The sequence below is a fragment of the Ictalurus furcatus genome, chromosome 24, assembly GCF_023375685.1.
Source record: "Ictalurus furcatus strain D&B chromosome 24, Billie_1.0, whole genome shotgun sequence".
NCBI classification, from domain to species: domain Eukaryota; kingdom Metazoa; phylum Chordata; class Actinopteri; order Siluriformes; family Ictaluridae; genus Ictalurus; species Ictalurus furcatus.
Genome location: NC_071278.1, coordinates 5,000,028 through 5,024,159, shown reverse-complemented (window position 1 = coordinate 5,024,159; position 24,132 = coordinate 5,000,028). Strand labels below are relative to the sequence as shown.

Below are 24,132 nucleotides of genomic sequence, written 5' to 3'. Positions count from 1 at the left end.
TATCGGAGTCACGCTTTGTCTGTGGCTATATGTCAAATGGCATTTATTAGGGATACAGTGCACACTGTACGGTGTTAGTGTCATTATGTTATACCTCTAATCCAAAACATTTAAATTATGAATCACAATGGTACGTAATGATGAAAACATTTTTCACAGTTATCCATAGCACAAACATATAGTGTAGCAAACTATTAACATTCAATTAAAGGAACATTATTATTATTATTATTATTATTATTATTATTATTATTATTATTATTATTTAAATGAAATCCTACAGCCATATCATATACATTTCCCTATTTGATTCCTTTTCATCTCCCAGAGACTGAAACATGGGCAGTTTGTGTTTCTGGTTTTCCTTTAGTCGTCACATGGACATGTTTTTCACTGTGCTGCTCTGTTCTCCGTGCCCTTGTAGAACAAAGCTCTTTTCCAGCAGTTGAGTCTGCGGGAGAATGGCGTCCAGCTCCGTGGAGCACACAGTGAGCAGCGAGAAGGTGAGCCATTTATTCAAAATAGAAGCCACGTGGAAGGCCATGTGGAATGCAAAAAAAAAAAAAAAAACAATCTTAGGCAGAACATTAAACATGTCGAAATTGTTAACAGTATATCCATATTTTTTGTGTGTTTTCACCTCAGCAAGTAGATTTTAGTTAGACATGCACTCAGTAAGTGGCACTCAGAGTGTGATTTACTACAGTGTGAAAGAAGAAGACACATTGTGTATATATCATTACAACCAAAGAGCATTTATTAAATTTGCAGAAGCCTCACTAGTTTGTCTTTCTGCCAGTTGAAAACAAAATTAGGAGTTAAAATGATGTCTCAGTATCTCAAAATAATCCAATTTATTTTTTAATATGATGACTTGTTACAATAGGAATAGTGAGTTTAAACTTGAGATTTGCAGCACATGAAAACCTACGGTGTAGAGCTGAGAGACTGTAAGAAAGCATTAAACATAATGCACAATTATATATATATATATATATATATATATATATATATATATATATATATATATATATGTTGCAAGATTTATTTTCAGCTTGACTCTTCTGGGAGAGAAATAATGATTTTTTATTTTTTATTTTTTTTACAATCACGTTTGACTTTTAGTTGCTTAACATAAGTCTATGAAAACATGTTGCCTAAACGTTTTGACTTCTTCTTTGATGTACAATAGCAGTGCTTAATAAACAGGAGTAGTTAAGTCATTTAATAAGGAATGTGGACAGGATTCTCCCCGTGGTCACATGACACTATCGGATTTGAATTTTGAACGTGATTTGAGGACGCATTTTTGCATTCACACAGCTCTAGAAATTTGAAATCTGTGTCACGTTTAGGTAGAAATTAGATATTGGACACTTGTGCTGTGAACGTAGTCTGTGTTTTGCTTGCTTCATTTCCCTGTTATATAGTTATACGCTATCTTTTTCTCACTTGGGGGATATTTATGTATTTAAAGAGTACTGAATGAAATAATTATTCATAAATGCTGGAGGCGATGTTGGATGTTTTATGTATGAGCAGCTAATTAAGGTATGAGGTAGAATCTTGTGTGTGTGTGTGTGTGTGTGTATGTGTGTGTGTGTGTGTGTGGTTAAGGACGTACAGTGCTACAGTATTCTAATTACTCCTTTAACTTTGTTTTGTGCTGCTGCTGATGCAACTAGGACTATTATCTGTAACACCAAATCTCTCTCTCTCTCTCTCTCTCTCTCTCTCTCTCTCTCTCTACCTCTCTCTCTATCTCTATCTCTATCATCTCAGTAATGTGTCATGTGTACGTGAGCTCAGACTCGTATCTGAGCATGAGAGTGAGGACAACAGTAGTGGCTCAGGAGCTCCTGCATACCGTGGCTCAGAGGATGGAGAAACCTGTAGAGGACATGGTGCTGGTGGCCCAGACCTACACCGGAGGTTTGCAGTCCTATACATACAGCCCCCCTCCCCTGCCCTCCCCCTCACTCCCCACATACACACACACCCACACACACCAAGTATGACTCCTAAAAGTGATTATAAAATCCATAGTTTTGTTTGAAAATCTGATTGGCTGAGCTGCAGTTGAGGCTGTAGTAAAACGCCTCAATATTCACACACACACACACCACACCCTAATCTTTGTCTTTTATGTCGCTTATTGTTAACAGACTACATTAGATGCAGCAGAAATGTTTACAGCAAACACTGCAATAAAATTTTTATTGAACCCTGGATTTTATTGTGCCTAAGAATGGCCTTTCCTGTGATAAAATCACTGTGACACATTTCCTCTCGTGGCTTATCGTATTATATTATTATTACTGTACATGTTTTATTTTCAGCATGCATTCATAGTCTCTGTGGCCGATTCTCAAATGGCATTTTACTGGGCACATAGTGCACTACTGGGCTTCTACAATGCCATTGTGTAGCAAGCGTATCGCACCCAGAAAAGAACAGGAAGTCATTTGAGATTTAGATTGTATGTGTTGTCAGGCATGTAGTTTATTTGGGTGAATGCAAAAAAAGAGTCCAAGACTGTAGCGCGAGTCAAGATGCAGGTGGACACTTGCAACAAAACATACTCATAAACCAAAGCGAAGAAAGGAAATAACATGACATGCAACACGCCGCGGGAAAAAACATGGGAACCAGGAAAATAGTAAACAACCAAAGAGTTTGAACTGAACAAAGAAAAGCAATACACAATACACAAATAAACACAAATTAATCAAAGGAGAAACTAGGATCAGGTGAACACCATCAGGGAAATGATTCTTGACAGATGAACATCAACAAATGTATAAGAAAGAAAACTGAAACATGTTCAATTATGAAAATTTTATAATTTTTACCTCATCTTTTTTTTTTTTTTTTTTTTAAAAAAAAGGAGGATGAAGGAGGCAATGCAAATTTTGATTTCAATGCTACTGCTAATACGCACTTTGTTTATTAAATTACAGGCCAGTTAATATTTCAAGTCATTCAAATACCAAATATTTTCATTTGGAATTGAAATTTGACAACCCAGATACTGTACACATACTCTCGTGTTTATTGAACGTTATGACTTTCGTGACATTTCCCTTCACTGTGTTTATTTAGAGAAACGTGTCCTTCAGCCTCACGACTGCATTTTCTCCGAGTCCCTGGCTCTTCCTGGGAGACTGATGGCCTGCTGGAGAGACCTGAATGAGATTCTGGTAAGTTTAGTACGTTTAGAGACACAGTAGCGGATGTCCATGTCCAGGTTAAATCTTAATAAATCTTTTGCCTAATAAATGTCAGTGAATTACTGTTTATAAGCGTGTAACTGAATGTTTAGGATACTGATCTGTGTCTCTACGTGTACAAGTATTTGGCCGCTGAAATATGTCTCACAGATATTATTAGAAAAATGTCTCATTGCTCTGTGCGCCTGCAGCCTCCCCTAACAGACTGCGTGGAATTGGCACAGCGGCCGTCGCGTCTCCTCGGCATCAACACGTGGGACGTCTCTGTGGCTCTCACCAACCTCGACTGGAGCCTGTTCAACTCTGTACACGAGGTGAGGCTTTCCAGAGGTGACGGATGAGCTGGTAACAGCGTTCTGACATTGTCACGTCTCAAGCAGAATATACAGACGGGTGACAAATTAAAGGAAAAACCAGTGTTTTTAATTTTTTTTTTAATTATTATTGTGTAGGGGGGCATTTATTTATTTTTACTATCATGATGGTTGTCCACGTGTCCCATTAGAGTGAAGCGTCAATACAAACCAGTACTGCTCTTCTTCTGACTAATCACCTTCATCCTACGATGAAGCATTTCTATCCTGATGGGTGTGGTCTCTTCCGGGACGACTCCTCCCACAACCACAAGGCACAATATTTTAATGAGGTTGAAAATGATGTAAATCATATGCTATGGCCTTCCCCCTCAGCAGATCTCATCTTAATTGAACACCTATGATAGATTTTGGACGTGTAGAAGTTTCTCCTTGAATTTTGTTACCCATCTGTAACTGTGATACCCGCATGAAAGGACGTCCACAGGTCGTAGAGGATGTCTAATTCTGATTGTATAGCTGTCAAATTTTGATTTAAAACCCGAATTTCTCGTCTCGTCCTCCGCAGCAAGAGCTGGTGTACTACACGTTCAGTCGACAGGCGAGCAGTGGCCACACGGTGGCGCTGGAGCAGCTCCTGCAGCGCTGTAACGAGGTTCAGCAGTGGGTCATGTCCGAGGTCCTGCTGTGTCCTTCGCTCGGAAAACGAGTCCAGCTGCTCAAGAAGTTTATTAAGATCGCTGCGCAGTAAGAGCCTCGTCTTCTTCGCTTAATAATAACATAGCCACGTCTGATGACCCCCTTATCACAGACTTTAACATCTAGGTTTAGAAATATTAATTTAAATGTATATACAATTTGTGTGTTTCCCTTCCACAGCTGTAAAGCACAGAGGAATCTGAACTCCTCCTTTGCCATCATTATGGGCCTAAACACAGCAGCAGTGAGTCGACTCAATCAGACCTGGGAGGTAAAACAATACACACACACACACACACACACACAAAACCCTTAACTAACTCACTAACACAGGGCTATGAACGTTTTACATGCTGTTACATTTAAACACGGCACAGTCACGCTACAGTCTATATTACAGCTCGTTTCATTTCACATTCCTGCAGAAAGTTCCTGGAAAATTCAAGAAGCTTTTCTCCGAACTCGAGTTATTAACTGTAAGTCAAACACGCCATACCGGCAATATTAACATGCTGTTACATGAACATGTCGACGTGGGCAGATGGTCTTGACTCTGTGTGCTCTGCTACAGGACCCGTCTCTAAACCACAAGGCCTACAGAGACGCCTTCAGGAAGATGAAGCCGCCCAAAATCCCCTTCATGCCTCTGCTGCTTAAAGGTAAGCTCTCTGTCCGCTGTTCTCACGTTTCTACAAATCATTCTTAGTGTGAAAACGTGACCATATCGAATGCTTCATATGTTGGCATATAATACTTTTTAATAGCTAAGCTTTCCAAAGAAAAATGTTTATGAATTACTCCCTTTTTCTCTCTCTCTCTCTCTCTCTCCAGATATCACTTTTATTCACGAGGGAAACAAAACATTTCATGATAATCTCGTCAACTTCGAGAAGCTGGTGAGTGATTCTAAAAAAAAAAAAAAAAACACCAACAACAACAGTCCAGTTTTATAGCCATGCTAAAAACCATTTTCATATTTTTCACACACACACAAAAAAAACAAGCTTTTAATAAAGCAGTAAAGAGACAGCTTTATTTTTATACAGACATAAATGTCAGTGGAATAACATCGGTGTGCCAGTTATTCCCCTCTTCCTGTTGTTATTTATTTTTATGGCTAGAATAAAGGCGCAGGAGTGGGCGGAGCAGCACATTAGGGGTGACACTTAAGTTCTTGGATTTTAAAATCTCAGTTTGGTTCAAAAAAATCATGTTATCGCATCTCAACTTCTCCTTTTAGCACAGGTCGCCGTTCAAAGCTGTATTTTCCTGCAGCCTTAAAGCCCAGCTTTGTGGAATTGCACTATTAACATCACCTAACATAAATATCAATGCGTATTAAAATACTAAATACATCGAACTAAAACATTTTTTTTCCTCGACACTAACATTTGAAATTGTATTACAGTTGTTATTTATTACAATTTGTACATTTTATTACATTTTCCCCAGAAAGAAAGGCGTTCTAATGCTCCATCAAATCCTTAAAGTCCCCATGACGTCAAAATAGAAGTTTTGTTGCTTTTATTATGAATACGTTCTTTCATACTTAAGGTTATCTATAAGCTAGAGTGCTCCGAAACAATGAGAAAATTTGCATTTAGAAGATGAATTTAAAATGTACAGTCTCTCTCTACCACCGATACGGATGAACAGTTTTGATGACATCATTCTGCACTTCAGCTTCTCATCAGATTTTCTCTCCAACCAAATGCTCTCTAGAATCTGAAGTGTCCCGCACCCAACATTATACAAATCCATGGTACAAACTGTCAAGTATGGCTTAGCCCAGACCGTGGGGTAAACTAAATGCTATTGGCTATTTAAAAAGGTGGATGAGAAATCGATAAGCCCCGCCCTGACTTCCTGTTTCAGTGTAAATTAAGACAAGACATCAAAAATTTGCTGTGTGTTTCAGAGCACTTCATGGGGACTTTAAATGTTTGTATTTAAGGAATTGTTTAGCTTGTACTGGGACTCTAAATGAGTGCAGACGTCTCATCTGTTCAGTCTCTGGGTCCAGCAGAAACAAATCACATGACCTCACATGAAACTCATTTATAGTCTCATATGAGTCTCATTTATAGCCATAAACTAATCCATCCATCCATCTTCTATACCGCTTAATCCTTTTCAGGGTCACGGGGAATCCTGGAGCCTATCCCAGGGAGCATCGGGCACAAGGGGGGGTACACCCTGGACAGGGTGCCAATCCACCCATAAACTAATCACTAATATATTTAAGCATTAAACCAGTGACCATTGTCGTCATTCAGTGATGTTCGTTGCTTATACAAACTTTTTGTAAGCAAGGCATTTTATGTAATTGGACTGTCACAAATCTTCGTCGTATACCCTAGTCTAGTCTAATGATGATGAAAATAGGGCTCTAAGATCCTTTTTTAGCAAGCACACTCTTTATGGAACGACAGCGCTTGACTGATAGCTTGCTATAATTGGAGCAAATGGAACACAATTTGTTGTTGTTGTGTGTGTGTGTGTGTGTGTGTATGTGTCTCATTTTCTTTTTCTCTCCTGCAGCACATGATTGCAGACACCGTCCGTCACATACGCCACTGTCAGACCGAACAAACCGGTGAGTCTCCTACTTTTGGGCAAAATAGCTTCGATCAACTGTAAACAGCATTCTTTGCTCCTTTACTATTTTGAAACTACTGAGGGAATGTTATTAGCCTTTTAGCTGCAGTCGGGGACAACAGTGGACAAGTCTACTGTATTAAAGGAAAACTCAGTGTTTATTCAACCTAACCTCTATCTACTGTATCTATAGTGTACTGACAGCTCCAGTATTGTTGGCACCCTTGGTAAAGATGGGTAGAGCAAAAGCTTAGGAAAAATGTCTTCTCTGGAAAAAAAAAACTAGAAAAACCTAACCTTTAATTGATGCTTAATTGATGCGTTTTTTTTTTTTTTTTACAACCTATTTTGAACATTTTTACCAAGGGTGCCAATAATTCTGGAGTTGACAGTACACTATGGATACAGTAGATAGAGGTCCGGTTGAAAAACACTGAGTTTTCCTTTAATACGGTTCCCTGTATTGAAGAAAATCTTTTTACTCCAAAAAGTATAAGGCCAGTTGTTGGGGCACTGAATGTCTAAAGAATTTGTAGCTACTTGTTGGTTGCAGCTACAGACTGATTTGTACTAACAGCTCAAAGTAAATACACAGTATATTTGATAATCAGGGTCAACACTAACGGTGTCCGTTTCTGGCTGTTCCCAGGAAGTGAAGTTGCCCCGAGCGACAGCGTGGACATGAGATCCAGCGTGCACTACCTTCACATTATTGACAATCAGCAGACTCTGTTCGAGCTCTCGCACAGACTGGAGCCCAGAGCGTAACACCTCCACCTGCTGGATGCTCACTAGAAACGCAACAGCATCTTCCTACTCCTGCTCACCGTGACACGTGTGCTGTGTCTTTCTTTCGTCTTTGTAAGCAGGTTCTCACAGAGGGATCACTCAGATTCCTTAGCACTGACTGAACAAACCGTCTCGTTTTTGGTGGCATGCACTCGTTTGACCACTAGATGGAGAGGTTGAGCCCCTTCATGAATAAATACCAGTATGATCCTGTGGTGTTTATAATGCTTTTATTGTCTCTGCTGAGTCAATATTCACTAGTCGATGTGTGGACGAGCCAGATGACATGACGTCAGACGTATGAAGATTTTTGAAGTTGCTACTTTTTTTCAATGTTCTATAGCACGTCTTTTTTCCTAGAGCTCCACGCTGGAGCATACTGTGCTGTTATTTTATGTATGTTTCAACTATATTACAGTCGAGAAGTAATATCGGGACACGACCCAGGTGTCACGCCAGTTTTCAGGGACTGATGCCTGAGATCCAGGCCACGTGTGACAAAAGCAGGACAGAGACGGGAATGTGCTACATCTGGACCCAGAGATGTCAAAACCATGGTTAATACAGACTTTGTAATTATAAATATCGTCAGTCGTTGTGATATATTTGTTTGAATCTTTCCAGTGGAAGTGGTTTTAGCCCAGCTTCCGTAACACAGTATTATTATCGGATACATGGTTCTTTTTCTTCTGTGCAATGCTTCAGACTCCTGAGTGCAGTGTTCGTTTCTCGCTTCACATGAGCCATCAGGTTTACTTTCTCTGATGCCACATTCGACCGAATCGATTTAAGCAGGAGGCTATTTACATTTCATTTATTATTATTATTTGTATTATTTTTTTTATTTTTTTTGCATGCGTGCACAAAATGTAATTGCACTTATTATATCTTTGTTTATGCAGTAATGTGTAATATTGTATATAAGTTTATAAATGTACAAGTTTATCGTGAGGCATCTGCTTACATATTCGATTTGTGTGCCAAATATTATATTGGGAGAGTGATTTAATATTTAATATTAAAACTTGTGAAACTTTAGCCTTATGTGCAGCTATTAGATTTTGCAAAAAACAAACAAACAAAAAAAAAATTAAAAATGCCCAGACGTTCATTTATTTTTGGGTTATACAAATATGAAATACCTTTTTGCTCTATGGGGAGTCCATTTGTCTCATTTTTAGCGCCCTCTGCTGGCTGGACTCTGATAATATTTAAATTCAACACTGACACTCTTTTGAAAGGAGTATGATTAAAAAAAAAAAAATAAATAAATAAATAAATAAAAAGAAAGAAAGCCATGAATCTTTTTGCAGTATTTTTGGCTCGAATAAACACTGCACATTTCTTACTGACATTTTTATGCCATTAGAGGACTGAGGCATTCATAATTATTTATTATTTCATTTTGTTATTTATGTTTCACGAAGGATGATAACAGTGCAGAATATCATTTCTATAAATCTCCTGATATATATAAATATAAAAATAAAACTATACTGTAATATTTTAATATGGTAAACTGTATGTTTGGGTTTTTGTTTGTTTTTTTGTTTTTTTCAGTAACCTTAAAAGATTAAAAGGTTAAAAGAGTTGACTTGACTCAAGTGTTAGGGGGAAAAACCTGTTTTAGAGGCTTATTGTATTTTGTTGCTGTTGAAATTTTTTCACACCATGTCAGCTGGTTTGCATGTGGTAACCACACCAAAACACACGAAGATGAAAACCGCAATCATAAATATAAATAGATATGCTCTGTATTATTTATGTATCAAAAATGCAAAGCAATATGGTTACCTTTTGTGTGTTTTCCCTCCGTTGCTATAGAAACCACAAACACCTTTTCTATAATATGCATTTTTACAGCAAATGAGTGAATAAAACATTTATGTAATATTACTCCGTGTGTTTTTCCGATTTATGATGTGTATATTCAGTAACATTTTTGGTTTGTAAGAATTATTGGCACCCTTCATCAAAATTATTGGCACCCTTCATCAAAATAAGGCAATAAAGTGACGGATCGAATGTTTGAAAATAATTTTTCAAACACAAACCATTTCCAGAAACATCCAGAAAGACCAAAGTCTTAACTCTAGCTCCTAGTTCCTTAAATTTCCAGTTGTGTTTCCAGTCAAGTTAAATTGAGCCTTTCCTAGTCTTGCAAGCTAATCTAAAACATGAGTAGTGTGGTAAGGAAAGGTACAAACAGTAACCCTCTCCCCGCAACTTTATCTTAATCTTCATAATTTTCTATACAACTACACTACACTGTGATGTTTTTCTCAGAATCTGCTCAGAAAGAGCTTGTTGATGAGCAGAAGTTTTATCTAGTAAAATAGTAGACTGCAGGGCGTCCCAAAAAGTCTTCAATAATAAGGGAAATTAACACTTTCCAGCAAAAATTTTCATACTTATATATATATTATTATTATTTATTTATTTTTTTTTTCAGATAGCATTTAAGAACGCCTTTGACAAAAGAAGAACGTATAGAAATCATTCTCATGGTTGGATCGGCAAGCTGTTGCAAGGTCACGATGGGCTTTAACCAAAAACATGGCAAGCACACAAGAGTAACAAGACAGAAATAATAAAAACCAGATAGTTAGCATTAGTTTCATTTCTGTTTTTTTTTTTCTTTAAAAACCCCTCTAATTTATATGTCCTATTCTCCTTACTCTCTTTAGTTTCTGTTCACTACCATTTGATTTTTATCTTTAAACACATAAAAAGCCAACTGTTTTTCCAAAATAATTGCGATGACAGAAGTTATTATAAAGTCTTACCTTTTGTCTTTCACTTGCTTTTGGGTTTTTTTTTTTCTAGCTAAAGATAAATATGATGTGATTTGTGTTCTTGCTTGTCATGAACAGCACCAGTGTTAAAAATGAAGAAAGAAAAAAAACCAACCTCCTTTAGTCTTTCACCCACTCTAATAATATTTGTAGCTGAGGTCGTTAATTCATTATTCTGCTAACAAGGTTCGAATCAATTAGACAAAGGTTAATTAATTCCCAGTTTCTCTGTTAATGCATGCTCAGCTCTTGGTTTAAAAAAAATGATGATGTCTAGTGGAATCTCACCTCATTTCTATCATACAGAGCAAGAATGACTACTCTGTTTATTTTATAGTCAGCAGGATGACATTGCCAGAGCTAATCCAATGTATATGTAATATTAGTGCATGTGATATATGTTGTACACATCCATGAGAGACACAATAGAGAAATTCAGTGATTTTAGAAATTTATGTAATCACTCACTGCAAACAATCGAAGCTGATTTGATCAACAAATTCAAACAAATTTGAATGAAATATGGTGGTTGGATTTTATTCTTCTTTTATGAATGTTACAAGGGACGGGTACCAACACTAGCCCTTTTTGCCGTTAACTTTTTGTAATTCGTTTGTATTGCTTTGAATTTGTAAACGTGAAACCACAAAATGATCACTATTCAGGAGATTACTTCTCACAGTGCACCTGAGCCAAATCTAAATAAGCTTAGGAATACTTACTTTATTGGCAGAAAGCTATTACATCTTTATAACATAATCAAGCAAACAATACAAGCAAGGTTTATTCCGGTGGTGACATAAAAACTACTGAAATCCTCAAGCATCAAGTGGCTGTCAGAAAATAAACACCCTTGTTTTTTTTTTTCACCCTCACGTATAAGCAACAGAGCGTGTTGATTAATTAGTTTGTTAACAAGCTGTGGTTCAATTAGCCAAAGTTAATTAATCCCCTGCTCCCCAGAAAGATGCATGATCAGCTACTGGGACAAAAGGTGCCACTATTTTTGGTGAGAACTCTTTCATAGGCAGTATCTTAACTGAACTACCCTGGGGGAGCTGATTCTGAAATTGATGAGTATAGTACCCTCAGATAAAGTCATATCTTTACTTGGGATTGGACTTATTGGACCAATCCCATTGGCAAGAGGTGGGCTCAAATGTACGCCATGAGAAACAAGAGGCACCAGAGATGAGGAATATTTGATAGAGTATCAAATGCAAGGACACTGGTAGTACTACAGAGAGGACTAGCTTTAGGATTAGAGGCATGTAACAGGTCATCGGACAGATTCATTATTCATTATAAGATTTATCCATGATGATAGCCAATAAAACTGTCACATTGATTAAAAAGGCACCAACAGGTCAGCTGACAGGTGTCCCGATGGCTTTATACCTAATCCTGGTGCTGCTTGGCATTCTGGGAAATGCCATGGTGATCTTGGTGGTAGGGAACAGTATTATTTGGGAGCCTGGAGGGGGACGCAACTCCGACATGATCCTGGTCAACATGGCCTTATCTAACCTGCTGGTATCGGTGATGAGGAACACCCTGCTGGTCACCTCAGACTTTGGACTTGAGGTACAAAGGGATGTTGGAGGTGTTGGGGAGTTAACTGCTTATTAGTGATAACAGTGTTTGAATGCTTTGGGCACTACTAGTTGTTTAAAAGATATAATAGTAAGGAAACTATCAGAAACTATTGCCTTTGTAAGGAAAGAATTTTATGTTACTGGATCTATGATTTTTTACTAAAATATGGAGTGCATGAAATGTAAAATAAGAACGAGTAAAGAGAAATTGTCTTAAGACACGGAAAGATCTTCCTTTGTCCCACGCAAACTGTGTAGCAACAGATCCCATTGTGGGATGATCATTCTGTGTGGAACCAGAGACGTTTTGTATCCTTAAGAAATGTTTTGACTAGTTTATGGACAAAAGCCTCAACCAGAGCCAGCGCACAGATAATGTTGCCACCTACACAGTTAGAAAACTAGTAGGGTAGAGAGATGCTTACAACTAGCTCTGCATATTATTCATGGTGCACGTTAATCTAGTGTTTTCAACATATTGAGAAAACCTTTTCACTTCCTTGCATACAACCAGTGCTTAGATGGAGCATTTATACTCATAAGTGTTTGACCAGATTCCATGCTAGGGTTGCTCATAAGGTCCAGACCTGATGGGTACTTATGTTAACAAGATCAAAAACATGGTCTATTCTTCCAGAAGACTGTAGGAAAGTTCTACTTTTTGAATTAAATTAATGAAAACAATGAACTTTTTTTATTCCACGATATTCGAATATTTTTTAGATACACCTGTACTATATACCACATACTATGTATACTTTCACCACATTCAAATACATTAACTCCCACATACAAACACAATTGTAGGATCAAATTAAAGTTAAGGTTGAAAGTTGCTGATAAGTTTCAGGCATGATCTCGGTATATCAATTCTGAAGTTCTCTAGTTTGTGTCACGATGTCCCGGAACCAAATCGTTTTGTGTTCGTGGACTGTGTTGTTTGTAGCATTCCTAATCACCCCGCCTTTCATCTTCACTCTCTCTCTCTCTCTCTCTCTCTCTCTCTCTCAGTTCTTCTTCTTCTTTTATTATCTGGTAGACTAGACGTCTTGTAGTTCTTATGTCACTCGAACATGTGTAATAGATGTTTTGATTATCTGTGACTTGTTCCAATAGACATTTATCATTCTTTATCAAAATTATCATTAAACTAAGAAGCTTTCTCTGAACGATGGTGTCAGTGTGACTTCTTCCAGAGCTCAGTCAGTGCAGGGTCCAAATTCTGGTTCTGTGACTGGTATCGGACAAAGTACTTAACAGTTGCACTCTTGACAAAACTTGGCTTTATTTCTACAGCCCCTGCACAAGTGAGCAATTAATTTATATTAAATTACAAGTTACAATTACAACTTAATCACTGGTGCTAACTGTGGGCTAGCTAGGATCAATGAAAAATGCTTGCTTGGTACAAATAAATTCACGCTTTCAGTCAACAAAAAACTTCTGAAGGAGAACATTATTGACAGTATTGCAGCACATCTACGTGCCTCAATCTCTTGCCAGTGACATATTAATAATGTTTCTGTTTCATCTCTTGCTGAAGGTGTTACCCGGTAAGGACTGGTGTCAGTTCCTGATGGGCGTGTGGGTCTGGCTGCGTTCAGCGAATGTTTGGTCGACGTTTTTTCTGAGTGCTTTCCACTTTTACACTCTGAAAAGGATAGGCCCTCCTACCTCTAGTCTAAACCCATCACGTGGTCCTCCCAAAGCCCTACTAATGTGCTTCGGTCTCATCTGGACCCTCAATCTCCTCTACTCGGTCCCTGCTTTTGTGTACTCTACAAATGGAAGCAAGAACGCCAGTGAGGTGAGGGAAGGAAAGAAACAGCATACAGTATATCTATGTTCCACAATGTCTACATTTACATTCACTTTATCAAATGTGGGCTGTCACTGTCCACATGACATAAAAAAAAATACTACTCACTTTCATAGTTTCAATGTGTGACTAATCAATAAGAAGATAAATCCATTCAGTTATTCAGCTTGATAAAAGGCTTGATAAAAGGATGTGGGAAAATCACAGATCACTCACTAGTCCATTGTCTTTGTTCCTCTACAGACATTGATGTTAGTGACCAGTACAACCCGTCCATTACTGGGCTGCTTGTGGGATTTTCCCTCCATTTACAGTGGTCTTGTATTTGCCACCACGTCCATGGTGATCCATGAGGTCATCCCCATCGTCCTCATGAGCGCCACCAACCTGGGCTCGCTCCTCATACTGTACGCACACGGAAATGCACACAAGACCACCAGTAAGGTTCAGGATGCTCCGGTTCTACGCAGAGTGCCGGCGGAGAGACGTGCAGCTAAGGTCACACATTTATTTTTAATGTAACTGTCCATTAACAGACATTATGTGTGCAAGGCATGAACCACAAAAGCACACATGCTATCATATGAAAATAGTCAATGACCAGGTGGTGTGATGCATTGGAGTTACTGTTACCATCTTTAAGGTGACCATTTTCCTATTATAACATGGCCAAAATTATTTATTTCCTCTTATTACAGCAATTTCTATTAATTTCTATTAATTATCCATTTATAGTTGCATTTAATGCTGTGAAATGTCCATGAAACAAGTTAGTCCTTATTATGAGTCATTTCTTATATCACTTATATACACCAATCAGCCATAACATTAAAACCACTAACAGGTGAAGTGAATAACATTGATTATATAATTACAATGGCACCTACCAAGGGCTGGAATATATTAGGCAGCAAGTGAACAGTCAATTCTTGTAGTTGATGTGTTGGAAGCAGTAAAAATGAGAACGTGTAAGGATCTGAGCGTCTTTGACAAAAGCTGAATTGTGATGGCCAGACTACTGGGTCAGTGCATTTCAAAAATGGCAGGTCTTGTGGGGATGTTCTTGATATACAGTGGTTAGAACCTACCAAAAGTGGTCCAAGGAAGGATAACCGGTGAACCGGAGACAGGGTCATGGGTGCCCAAGGGTCACTGATTCGCGATCAAGTGTCTGTGGGATGTGCTCTGCTTGTATTTCCTAATTTGTAAGTCGCTTTGGATAAAAGAGTCTGCTAAATGAATAAATGTAAATGTAAATGTAATGCTATACAAAGAAGCACAATCCATGGAGGACCCACCTCGCAATTTACAGTACTTAAGGGATCTGCTGCTAATGTCTTGGTACCAAATACCACGGCACACCTTCAGATGTCTTTTGAAGTCCATGCTTTGAGGGGGTCAGAGCTGTTTTGGCAGCAAAACAGGGACCTACACAATATTAGGCGGGTAGTTTAATGTTAAGGTTGATCAGTGTCAACAGTTGTTCCCTAACAAGCCTCTTTTTTCCCCCTCCTTTGAAGTTAAGAATACAAAAGTCATGTTACCATAAAACAGCAAACTCCTGTCTTGATGACCTTCATGTGTTTGAAAACTTTAAAGTCACAACTGTTACAACCTCTAACTGTTAGAAAGTGCTGGCACTGGAGACTCCTTCCATAAGAGCTAAATAAATGTCTCCTCGAGTTTGCATGTTTTCCCCATGCTTCAGAGGTTTCTTCCGGGTACTCCATTTTCCAAGTTGACCATAGTGTGTGAATGTGGAACCTCCAGATGAAAGATGGAAGCTCCTCATTAAGATATTGCCTTAATGAGGATACAATTGATTTATAATCAGCCTTCACCTGTGAAATATTAAAACAGCTCCCATTTTCTGGGAAAAAAACCCCCCACCTCGGTTGAACTGTCACTGAAAACATTCTGAAGGTAAGACATGAAATGAAGAGTAAAGAGCATTCTAAGGAAGTCAAAGATAACATAATACAATGGTAAAACATAGGAATAGGGTGTAAAATTATATCTAAGAGGTCGGACATCCCAGTACTGTTGGATGAATAGAGAGGATGTGTAAGCTGCATCGCACCTCCAAGCACTACCTAGACAAGGCCCTCCCGCAAAACCCAACTCAAAAACGAGACCGAGACTAGCGAGCCACAGTGAGGCCAACAGTTACTCTGAAGGACTTATAGAGTACAGTAGCAAAATTGTCAAAATTGAATGGGGAATGGATGGAGCAAAATACTGTTGGATATTACAAGAAAACCTGTTCAGTCTACTAAAAAAAAAAAAACTAAAGCTTGGGCAAAACTTTCAGCAGGACAGTAGTCCCAAACACAAGGCCAAACACAGGAGTTGTTAAAAACAAAAAAGTGAATGTACTATGGTGGCCAAGTGAAAGTCCAGATCTGAGTTCCTACTGCAAATCTGTGGTACTGTTTAAAAATTACAGTCAACAAACAATTAACCAAGCTGAAGAACCTGGGACAAATCTGTCAGGAAGAATGGACAAAAATCACTACCAAATAATGTATAAAGCTGAAATGTACCCCAACAGAATTAAAGCTGTTATTTCAGCAAAAGCTGGTTCTGCCATGCCTTAGTCTGAAGGGATTGAATACTTCTGCAAGCAGAATTTTTCAGTTTTTAATTTTTTAGACATCTGCCGACAAATAATGATTTTGTAATCCAGATTTATTTGTATTGCTTTGAAGGAGACTGAATATAAATATAAATGTATTTAATTATGTAATATTCTCCTCCTTTCTAGGTCATTCTAGCCTTGATCATTTTGTTCATCATTTCCTGGGGTGCCAGTGTCATCTCAGTGAACTACTTTAACTACAACCGTGGTGCCTCATCTGCATACCTGCTGGTTCTCGCACGTTTCTCCAACAGTGGTTTTATTGCTTTGTCCCCCATCATACTGGCTGTGGGACACCGCAAACTCCGAGAGGTCATAAAGTCTATTATCAAGTAAAGACAGTAAGCTTATTATGCATTATGTCTAAAACATGGCTGTACATTAGTTTATTATAATAAATAATAAACATATAAAAATTCACATGCCTAGTTTGTATGGAAACTTCTATATACACACAGTGAGGGGAAATAAGTTGTCACATCGGCCCAGGACATTTTGCCACCACACCACCAGAAGGCACCCTCTCCTTTAGTTTACAACTCTTCCTCTATGGTCATACTCATTTCCTGTCAGTCAGCACATAAAGCACATAAGCTCTCACATGCACTGCAGAGCCTTGCCATTTGTTCCCAATCATGTATATTCTCCAGGCATTAGTGTGACTAACCCTGTGACCTTCATGAACCCAGAAGTTAGCCAGACAAATATAATGGTTCTGTCTTCACTATTGTTTGATGGTGATCCCTATACTTTTACTCTTTTGAATTAAAAAATTCAAACTGCCTTTTTGTTAAACATGATGGTCATGATCTAATTTCTTTGCAGCACATATTGACTCTGGAATGGCAGGCAATTGCCTGGACAAAAAAATAGCACAAATATTAGAAATTCCTCTTGTCTCAGGTTTGTCACTGGGCCCAAGAAAATTTACCCATAGCAACTTCCCCTTCCTGATGCAAATCAGCTTTCTCAACATCAACACCAACAGTGGTCCTTGGCCCACACCTCACAGCCCATTAATCTGTTGGAAACACTGTAAACTAACAACAAAAGGCCCACACTATTTTAATACTGTCTCTTCCCTTTCACACAACCCAGCCCTATGGAGGAATACGTCAAGGAAGCTCTGGACCAGGGGTACATCCATCCTTGGACTTCCCAAACAGCTGCTGGATTATTTTTGGTGGAAAAGATGGGTTACTGTCTGGTGAACTCTATCACAGTCAAGTTCCTCTGGTCTCAGCAGGCCTGGATCAGGTAGAAGGACCAACAATATTCACCAAACTGTACTAAAGAAGTGCTTACAATCTGGTCTGCAGTGGAGAAGGCTTTATCAGCCTAAATATTACAAATATTTGGTCATGCCATTTGGGCTTATGCATGCTCCATTGCTCTTCCAATCATTCGTAAATTAAGTCCCAAGGTAATTCCGAAACCAGTTCCTAATAGTGTACATTGATAATGTTCTTGTCCTCAGAAAAGGAACATATCAATTATGTTCATCATGTGATTAAGAAATTGATGGAGAATCAGTTCTTAAAACTGGAGAAGTGTGAATTTCACTGTCCCTCAGGAAAGTTCCTTGGCTATATCCTTGACAGGAATGGTGCGGAGATGGACAGATCAGAGGTTGATGCTGTCACACCAGTGGGCTCATCACAGCATCCCCCAAAGGAACTTCAATGGTTCTTTGGGTTCATCAACTTTTACCGGTGATTCTGTTGCTGGCCCTTTGACTTTACTCCTAAGAGCTAGGCCTAGAACTCTGAGATAGACTGAAGGGGCTACTCAAGCCTTCAAGAAACAAGGAATGATTCACCAGTGCCCCAATTCTCCTTCACCCAGATCCTTCACTCTCATTTATCATTAAGTTACATGCCTCCGAAAGGGGAATCGGAGCTGTCCTCTTACATGACAATTTACATAGCTGATGCACTTTCCCTCCTATACAAGAACCAACAAACTGGAACAACTGGAAAATCCTCCAGCATCTATAGTTCCAGTCTCCTGCATAGTCACACCATTACATTGAAGACATCCAGCACACACAGCAAGAGGACCCAGTTGCCCCAGACTGGCTTCAACACAAAACCTGAAACTCAGACTTCATTTGAAAGTCACAGTTTCATTGGTTCATTTAATATATTAAGACAAGTTAATAAAATATAAAAAGTTAGTTGAATATGAACCAGAATTACCACCCAGATTGCACCCACCATTCATATCTCCAAGCTAAAACTACTCTTTCAAAACCAAGTCAACTGAACTGAGCCACCACCACTGCAGGAGATCAAGAGAGCACCACTCTACAGTGTCTGAATACTTCTCGACTCCAGGCAATGGGGCAATCAAAAGTTCTAATTGATTAGGAAGGCCACCACTCAGAAAAAATGCCCTGGGTCTCCGCGAGACACATTCTGTATTAGAACCATTGCAGAGGTGGTTCAGATTTGGAGTCCATCCAGCTCTCAGGGGGTCCAAACCACCACAAAAAAATGAGTCATTGAATTCTGCCTTGTCCTTGTGGGTATGACTTCATTCTGTTCTTTTGCTTACTTTTTTGGATTACCAAAAAGGATTACCCTTTTGAATTTGGCCATATCTCTGTATTGATCACATTTTGAACTGTGCCTAGACTCCTGCATATGGATCCAACAGTGTCCCTAAGTCATTTTATTTATTTATTTTTGTTATTTAATATACTTCCAGTGCATATTTCCACTTCAAATGTACATACGTTATGTCTTTTGACTTAATTTGTACTTAATAAATATGAGCAAACTATGTATTCATAAGCATGTTATGTACAGTATCTCACAAAAGTGAGTACACCCCTCACATTTTTGTAAATATTTGATTATACCTTTTCATGTGACAACACTGAAGAAATGACACTTTGCTACAATGTAAAGTAGTGAGTGTACAGCTTGTGTAACAGTGTAAATTTGCTGTCCCCTCAAAATAACTGTTACGATTCCTTGGCGGAGACAAGCGCGGACGAACAGTCCAGAGTGCGTGGGGCAGACAAAAGACGGAGTACGGCAGGAAATCAAGGTCAGATGATCAGGCAAACAGGTAATACTGGGATTAGGCAGAATTGTAGTCAACAAACAATGCTAATATCTAAACCAGGTTAGCGGATACGAACTACGGCTTGGTACACGACAGAGGCGAGGCTGCTGAGCATTTACTTCGCGAGACGTTGAAGTTAACAAGGCCTTTTATAAATTTTGGTGCAGCACAGGTGTTCGTACTCAATACTCTGGCGAACTCGAGCGTGGGCATGGCTGGGAAGTGAGGTCCTCGTCCGCCATGTTTGTGGGCGGTACTGTATGCTGAGAACTGCAGCCGTGCGTTCACCGTGGCGTAACAGAGCCCCCCCCCCAAAGGTCTCACTCTGGGAGCCGAATCCCTCCGAGGCCTCCCCCTCCTCCGGGGTCCCGGTTTTGCTGGATGAGCCGCATGGAAGTCTCTGCGCAGATTTGTGTCCAGAATGTCCTGGGATGGGATCCAGCACTGTTCCTCTGGGCCATACCCCTCCCAGTCCACCAGATATTCGAGCCTTCCTCTCCTACGTCTGGAGTTCAGGATGTCGCAAACGCGGTAGGCTGGGAGGCCTTCAATCTCTAGCGGTTCCGGTGGGGACTCTTCCGGCACCGCCATGGCCAACGGGCCCGGTATCACTGGTTTGAGGAGAGAGACATGGAAAGACTGTGCTTTGGTAGGTCCAGGCTGTAAGTGACTTCGTTAAATTGTTTCAAGACTCGGAAGGGGCCGATATACTTAGGTTGGAGCTTTTTGCCCGGGAGGGGTGACTTTAGATCTCTTGTGGAGAGCCACACCCTATCTCCGGGTTGATACTTGGGGTGATCCCTCTGGCGCCGGTCTGCCTTTCGTTTTGCGGTGCGGGAGACCTGTACTAGTTGTTGGTGGGCACCTTCCCAGACCTGTTCACTCCGGCGGAACCACTCATATACCGCTGGTGAGTCAGTGGGGGAGGTGTTCTAGGGGAATAATGGTGGTTGGTAGCCCATGACACACTAAAATGGGGTGAGCTGGGTGGCGGAATGCCATAGCGAATTCTGTGCATATTCCGCCCATGGTAGGAAGTGGCTCCAGTCCCCTGGATTGGTGGAGCAGAAGGTTCGGAGGAACCGTATGACCTCTTGGTTGACCCATTCTCCCTGTCCGTTGGCCTGGGGATGGTACCCGGACGTGAGGTTAATGGTGACCCCCATCTTCTCCATGAAACTGGCCTAGACGTGAGACGTGAACTGTGGACCCCATCACTCACAATCTCCTCTGGGATGCCGAAGTATCGGAACACATGTTGGAAGAGGAGTTCGGCCATGATAAAGGCAGATGGGATGACCGGTAGTGGAATTAGGCGCAGAGATTTTGAAAAACGATCAACGATCACCAGTATCACGGTATTACCCTGCGACTCCAGCAAGTCCGTTATGAAATGTAGGGCCAGGTGGGACCACGGGTGGTCAGGTGTGGGTAGCGGTACCAACCTCCCGGCAGGTAGAGCGAGCGGCACCTTGGACTGAGCACACGTAGAGCATGTAAGCATATGCTTACCTCCCTAAGCATATGGGGCCACCAACGATACAGGAAGGGGGCAAGATATACCCTTCCTGGTCCACCCGACCTTCCGGGGAGTGGATGCGAGACAGTGCATCGGCCTTTGTGTTCTTTGATACGGGCCTATAAGACAGAGTAAACTGGAACCTGGAAAAGAACAGGGACCAGCGAGCCCGGCGGGGTGTGAGACGTTTGGAGGTTCTCAGATACTCTAAATTTTTGTGGTCCGTGTAGATAATAAATGGGTGTGCGGCTCCCTCTAGCCAGTGTCTCCACTCCTCTCGGGCCAGCTTAACAGCCAGGAGTTCTCGGTTCCCCACATCATAGTTGCGTTCAGCTGGTGACAGCTACCGAGAAAAGAGTGCCACGGGATGTAACTTGGGTTTGTCTCCGAATCTTTGAGACAGAATGGCCCCCACTCCCACCTCAGACTCATCAACCTCCACTACGAAAGGTCTGGAGGAATCTGGGTGTTTGAGGATGAGGCTGTGGTAAAGGCCCGCTTAAGCTTCTCCAGAGCCTCCTGGGCAATTGGGGTCCAAAGGAGTCGCCAGGGTTTACCTCTCAGGAGGGATGTCCGGGGTTGCGCCACCTTACTAAAGTCCCAAATGAATCGCCGATAAAAGTTTGCGAAGCCAAGGAAACGCTGCAACTCCCTGACGGTTTGGGGAGTGGGCCATTCCACGACCATTTGAGTTTTGCACTGGTCCATGGTGACTCCCCTCGGGCTAATGACATACCCTAGGAATGAGATCGTGTGTTGGTGGAACTCACACTTCTTGGCCTTTACGTAAAGCTGGTATTGCAACAGGCGACGCAATACTTGCCAGACATGCTTGATGTGCTCCTCTAGGGATGTCGAATATACCAAAATATCATCAATGTAGGCGATGACATACCTCCCCAGCATGTCCCTCAGGACATCGTTAATTAGATTCTGGAATACTGAGGGGGCATTAGCGAGCCCATACGGCATGACCAAGTACTCATAGTGTCCGGAGGTGGTACTAAAGGCTGTTTTCCACTCGTCCCCCTCCCTAATGCGGATCAGGTTGTACGCGCTACGTAGTTCCAGCTTCGTAAAAATGGTCGGGGACCATAGCTGTTCTAGGGCTGAAGGAACAAGAGGCAGGGGATACCGGTACTTTACTGTCACTTGGTTGAGGCCCCGATAATCAATACATGGACGAAGGCCCCCTCCTTTCTTCTCTACAAAGAAGAAGCCAGCCGATGCGGGGGACATGGAGGGTCGAATGTACCCCTGCTGGAGAACCTCCTGAATGTATTCCTCCATGGCCCGCTGTTCAGCTTGGGAGAGTGAGTACACACGGCCCCAAGGTGGACTGGCCCCGGGTAGGAGGTCGATGGCACAGTCGTAGGGTCTGTGAGGTGGTAAGCTACTTGCTCTCTCCTTACTGAACACCTCATGGAGGTCACGATATTCTGGAGGGACCTTGACCGGGAAATGGTACAGGGGACTCTCCACAGTTGTGGTGGCCACACGGACCGTGGGACCCCTCAGACAATTGTGCAAACAATACGGGGACCATTGGGTAAGTTGTTCGTCTGTCCAAGAGATTTGGGGGTTGTGCAGTGCTAGCCAGGGTAGGCCGAGAATGACGGGATGTCTGGTAGATACTGTGAGGTATAGGACATTGGTTTCATGGTGGAGGGTGCTAACTTTGATGTTGATTGGCAGTGTGCTGTGGGATATTACTCCTCCACCTATGGGGGACCCATCTATGGAGTGAAGTTCGCGAGGTCGGAGCAGGGGACCTATGGGGAGGCCGAGATTCTGCGCAGTCCTCTCATCTATGAAGTTCTCGGCCACTCCGGAGTCAACGAGCGCTGAACGAACAAAAGACTGGCGTGAATGCTCTAGCACAATAGGTAAAGCAAATACATGAGAAGCATGTGATTGGCTCGGACTCACCCGATAGCGACGAGGTTGGCTGTCCGTGCTCCTCTCAGTCGCTTGAGGCCTCCTGTGGGGGCACTGACGAATGACATGAGTGCCCTCGCCGCAATAAAAGCACCGTGACTCACGGCGTCTTCTCTCCCTCTCCTCTTCGAGGGGCCGAGCACGCCCGAGCTGCATGGGTTCGGCTGGCGGGACCGGCTCTGGTGGCAATGGACTACACAGCGCGGGGCGGTTAGGCGTAGACAGTCCAGCCGTATTGCTAGGTCAACAAGGTCATTGAAGGTTAGCTGTTCGCCCCGACAGGCTAACTCTTGCAATAACTCAGGATTTAGCCCCTGGCGGAACGCGGTCTTGAGTGCCGGCTCATTCCATCCACTCCGGGCAGCGATGGTGCGGAATTCCAGGGTGTATTCCCTCGTGGTACGTGAGCCTTGTCTGATATGCATGAGTTTGTGGCCAGTTTCCCAGCCATCGGGGGAATGGTCAAAGGCGCACTGGAAACGGGCGAGGAGGTCCGTTAGCGAGGGTCTGACACCGACTCCTCGCTCCCACTCTTCTGTAGCCCATGCCAGTGCTTGCCCGGAGAGTAATTTCATGAAGGGGGTCAGCTTACAGACCTCCGGCATGTCTGGGTGGCTCTCAAAAAACAGCATGCACTGTAGCAGGAAGCCCTTGCATCCTTCCGGCTCCCCAGCGTATCTCTCCGGTATAGGCAGAGGCGGATTGTGCGCAGCCAGCAGTGGCTGAACATACGTTGAGGCGGCCGGCGGTGGATGCATCGTTAGAGCAGAGGGCGTCGCGGTCGGAGACGCAGAAGCGCTCAAACGTGAAACCTCTGCGCGTAACTGTGATATCTGATCCGGATACTCCGCTAACGTGTGGTTTTGGTCCAGGATGTAGTGTTGCCACTCTGGGGTGTCTGCTGCCTCCATAGTGGGCGAAGTAACGATTACGTCTGTTACGATTCCTTGGCGGAGACAAGCACGGACGAACAGTCCAGAGTGCGTGGGGCAGACGAAACACGGAGTACGGCAGGAAATCAAGGTCAGATGATCGGGCAAACAGGTAATACTGGGATTAGGCAGAATCGTAGTCAACAAACAATGCTAATATCTAAACCAGGTTAGCGGATACGAACTACGGCTTG

At 41.6% G+C, this 24,132-nt stretch overlaps 2 protein-coding genes across 2 annotated transcripts in view; both read left to right on the top strand.

The window, feature by feature from the left end:
- rapgef5a (Rap guanine nucleotide exchange factor (GEF) 5a) overlaps window positions 1–9,526 on the top strand; it is an 82,653-nt gene extending 73,127 nt beyond the window's left edge. The window contains exons 18-28 of the mRNA XM_053612502.1: window positions 425–503; window positions 1,783–1,932; window positions 3,103–3,200; window positions 3,422–3,544; window positions 4,113–4,291; window positions 4,424–4,514; window positions 4,669–4,719; window positions 4,815–4,902; window positions 5,075–5,139; window positions 6,785–6,839; window positions 7,491–9,526. Of these exons, the coding sequence (XP_053468477.1) occupies window positions 425–503; window positions 1,783–1,932; window positions 3,103–3,200; window positions 3,422–3,544; window positions 4,113–4,291; window positions 4,424–4,514; window positions 4,669–4,719; window positions 4,815–4,902; window positions 5,075–5,139; window positions 6,785–6,839; window positions 7,491–7,609 (1,098 nt within the window). The 3' untranslated portion in view covers window positions 7,610–9,526. The remainder of the gene's footprint in view (window positions 1–424; window positions 504–1,782; window positions 1,933–3,102; window positions 3,201–3,421; window positions 3,545–4,112; window positions 4,292–4,423; window positions 4,515–4,668; window positions 4,720–4,814; window positions 4,903–5,074; window positions 5,140–6,784; window positions 6,840–7,490) is intronic.
- A 1,954-nt stretch (window positions 9,527–11,480) lies between these two features.
- On the top strand, window positions 11,481–16,913 carry LOC128600475 (olfactory receptor class A-like protein 4). Its single transcript, XM_053613002.1, has 4 exons — window positions 11,481–12,009; window positions 13,564–13,827; window positions 14,083–14,337; window positions 16,604–16,913. Exons 1-4 carry the CDS (start codon window positions 11,743–11,745, stop codon window positions 16,811–16,813), a joined length of 996 nt encoding a protein of 331 aa, XP_053468977.1. The 5' UTR covers window positions 11,481–11,742; the 3' UTR covers window positions 16,814–16,913.
- The last annotated feature ends 7,219 nt before the right edge of the window (window positions 16,914–24,132 follow it).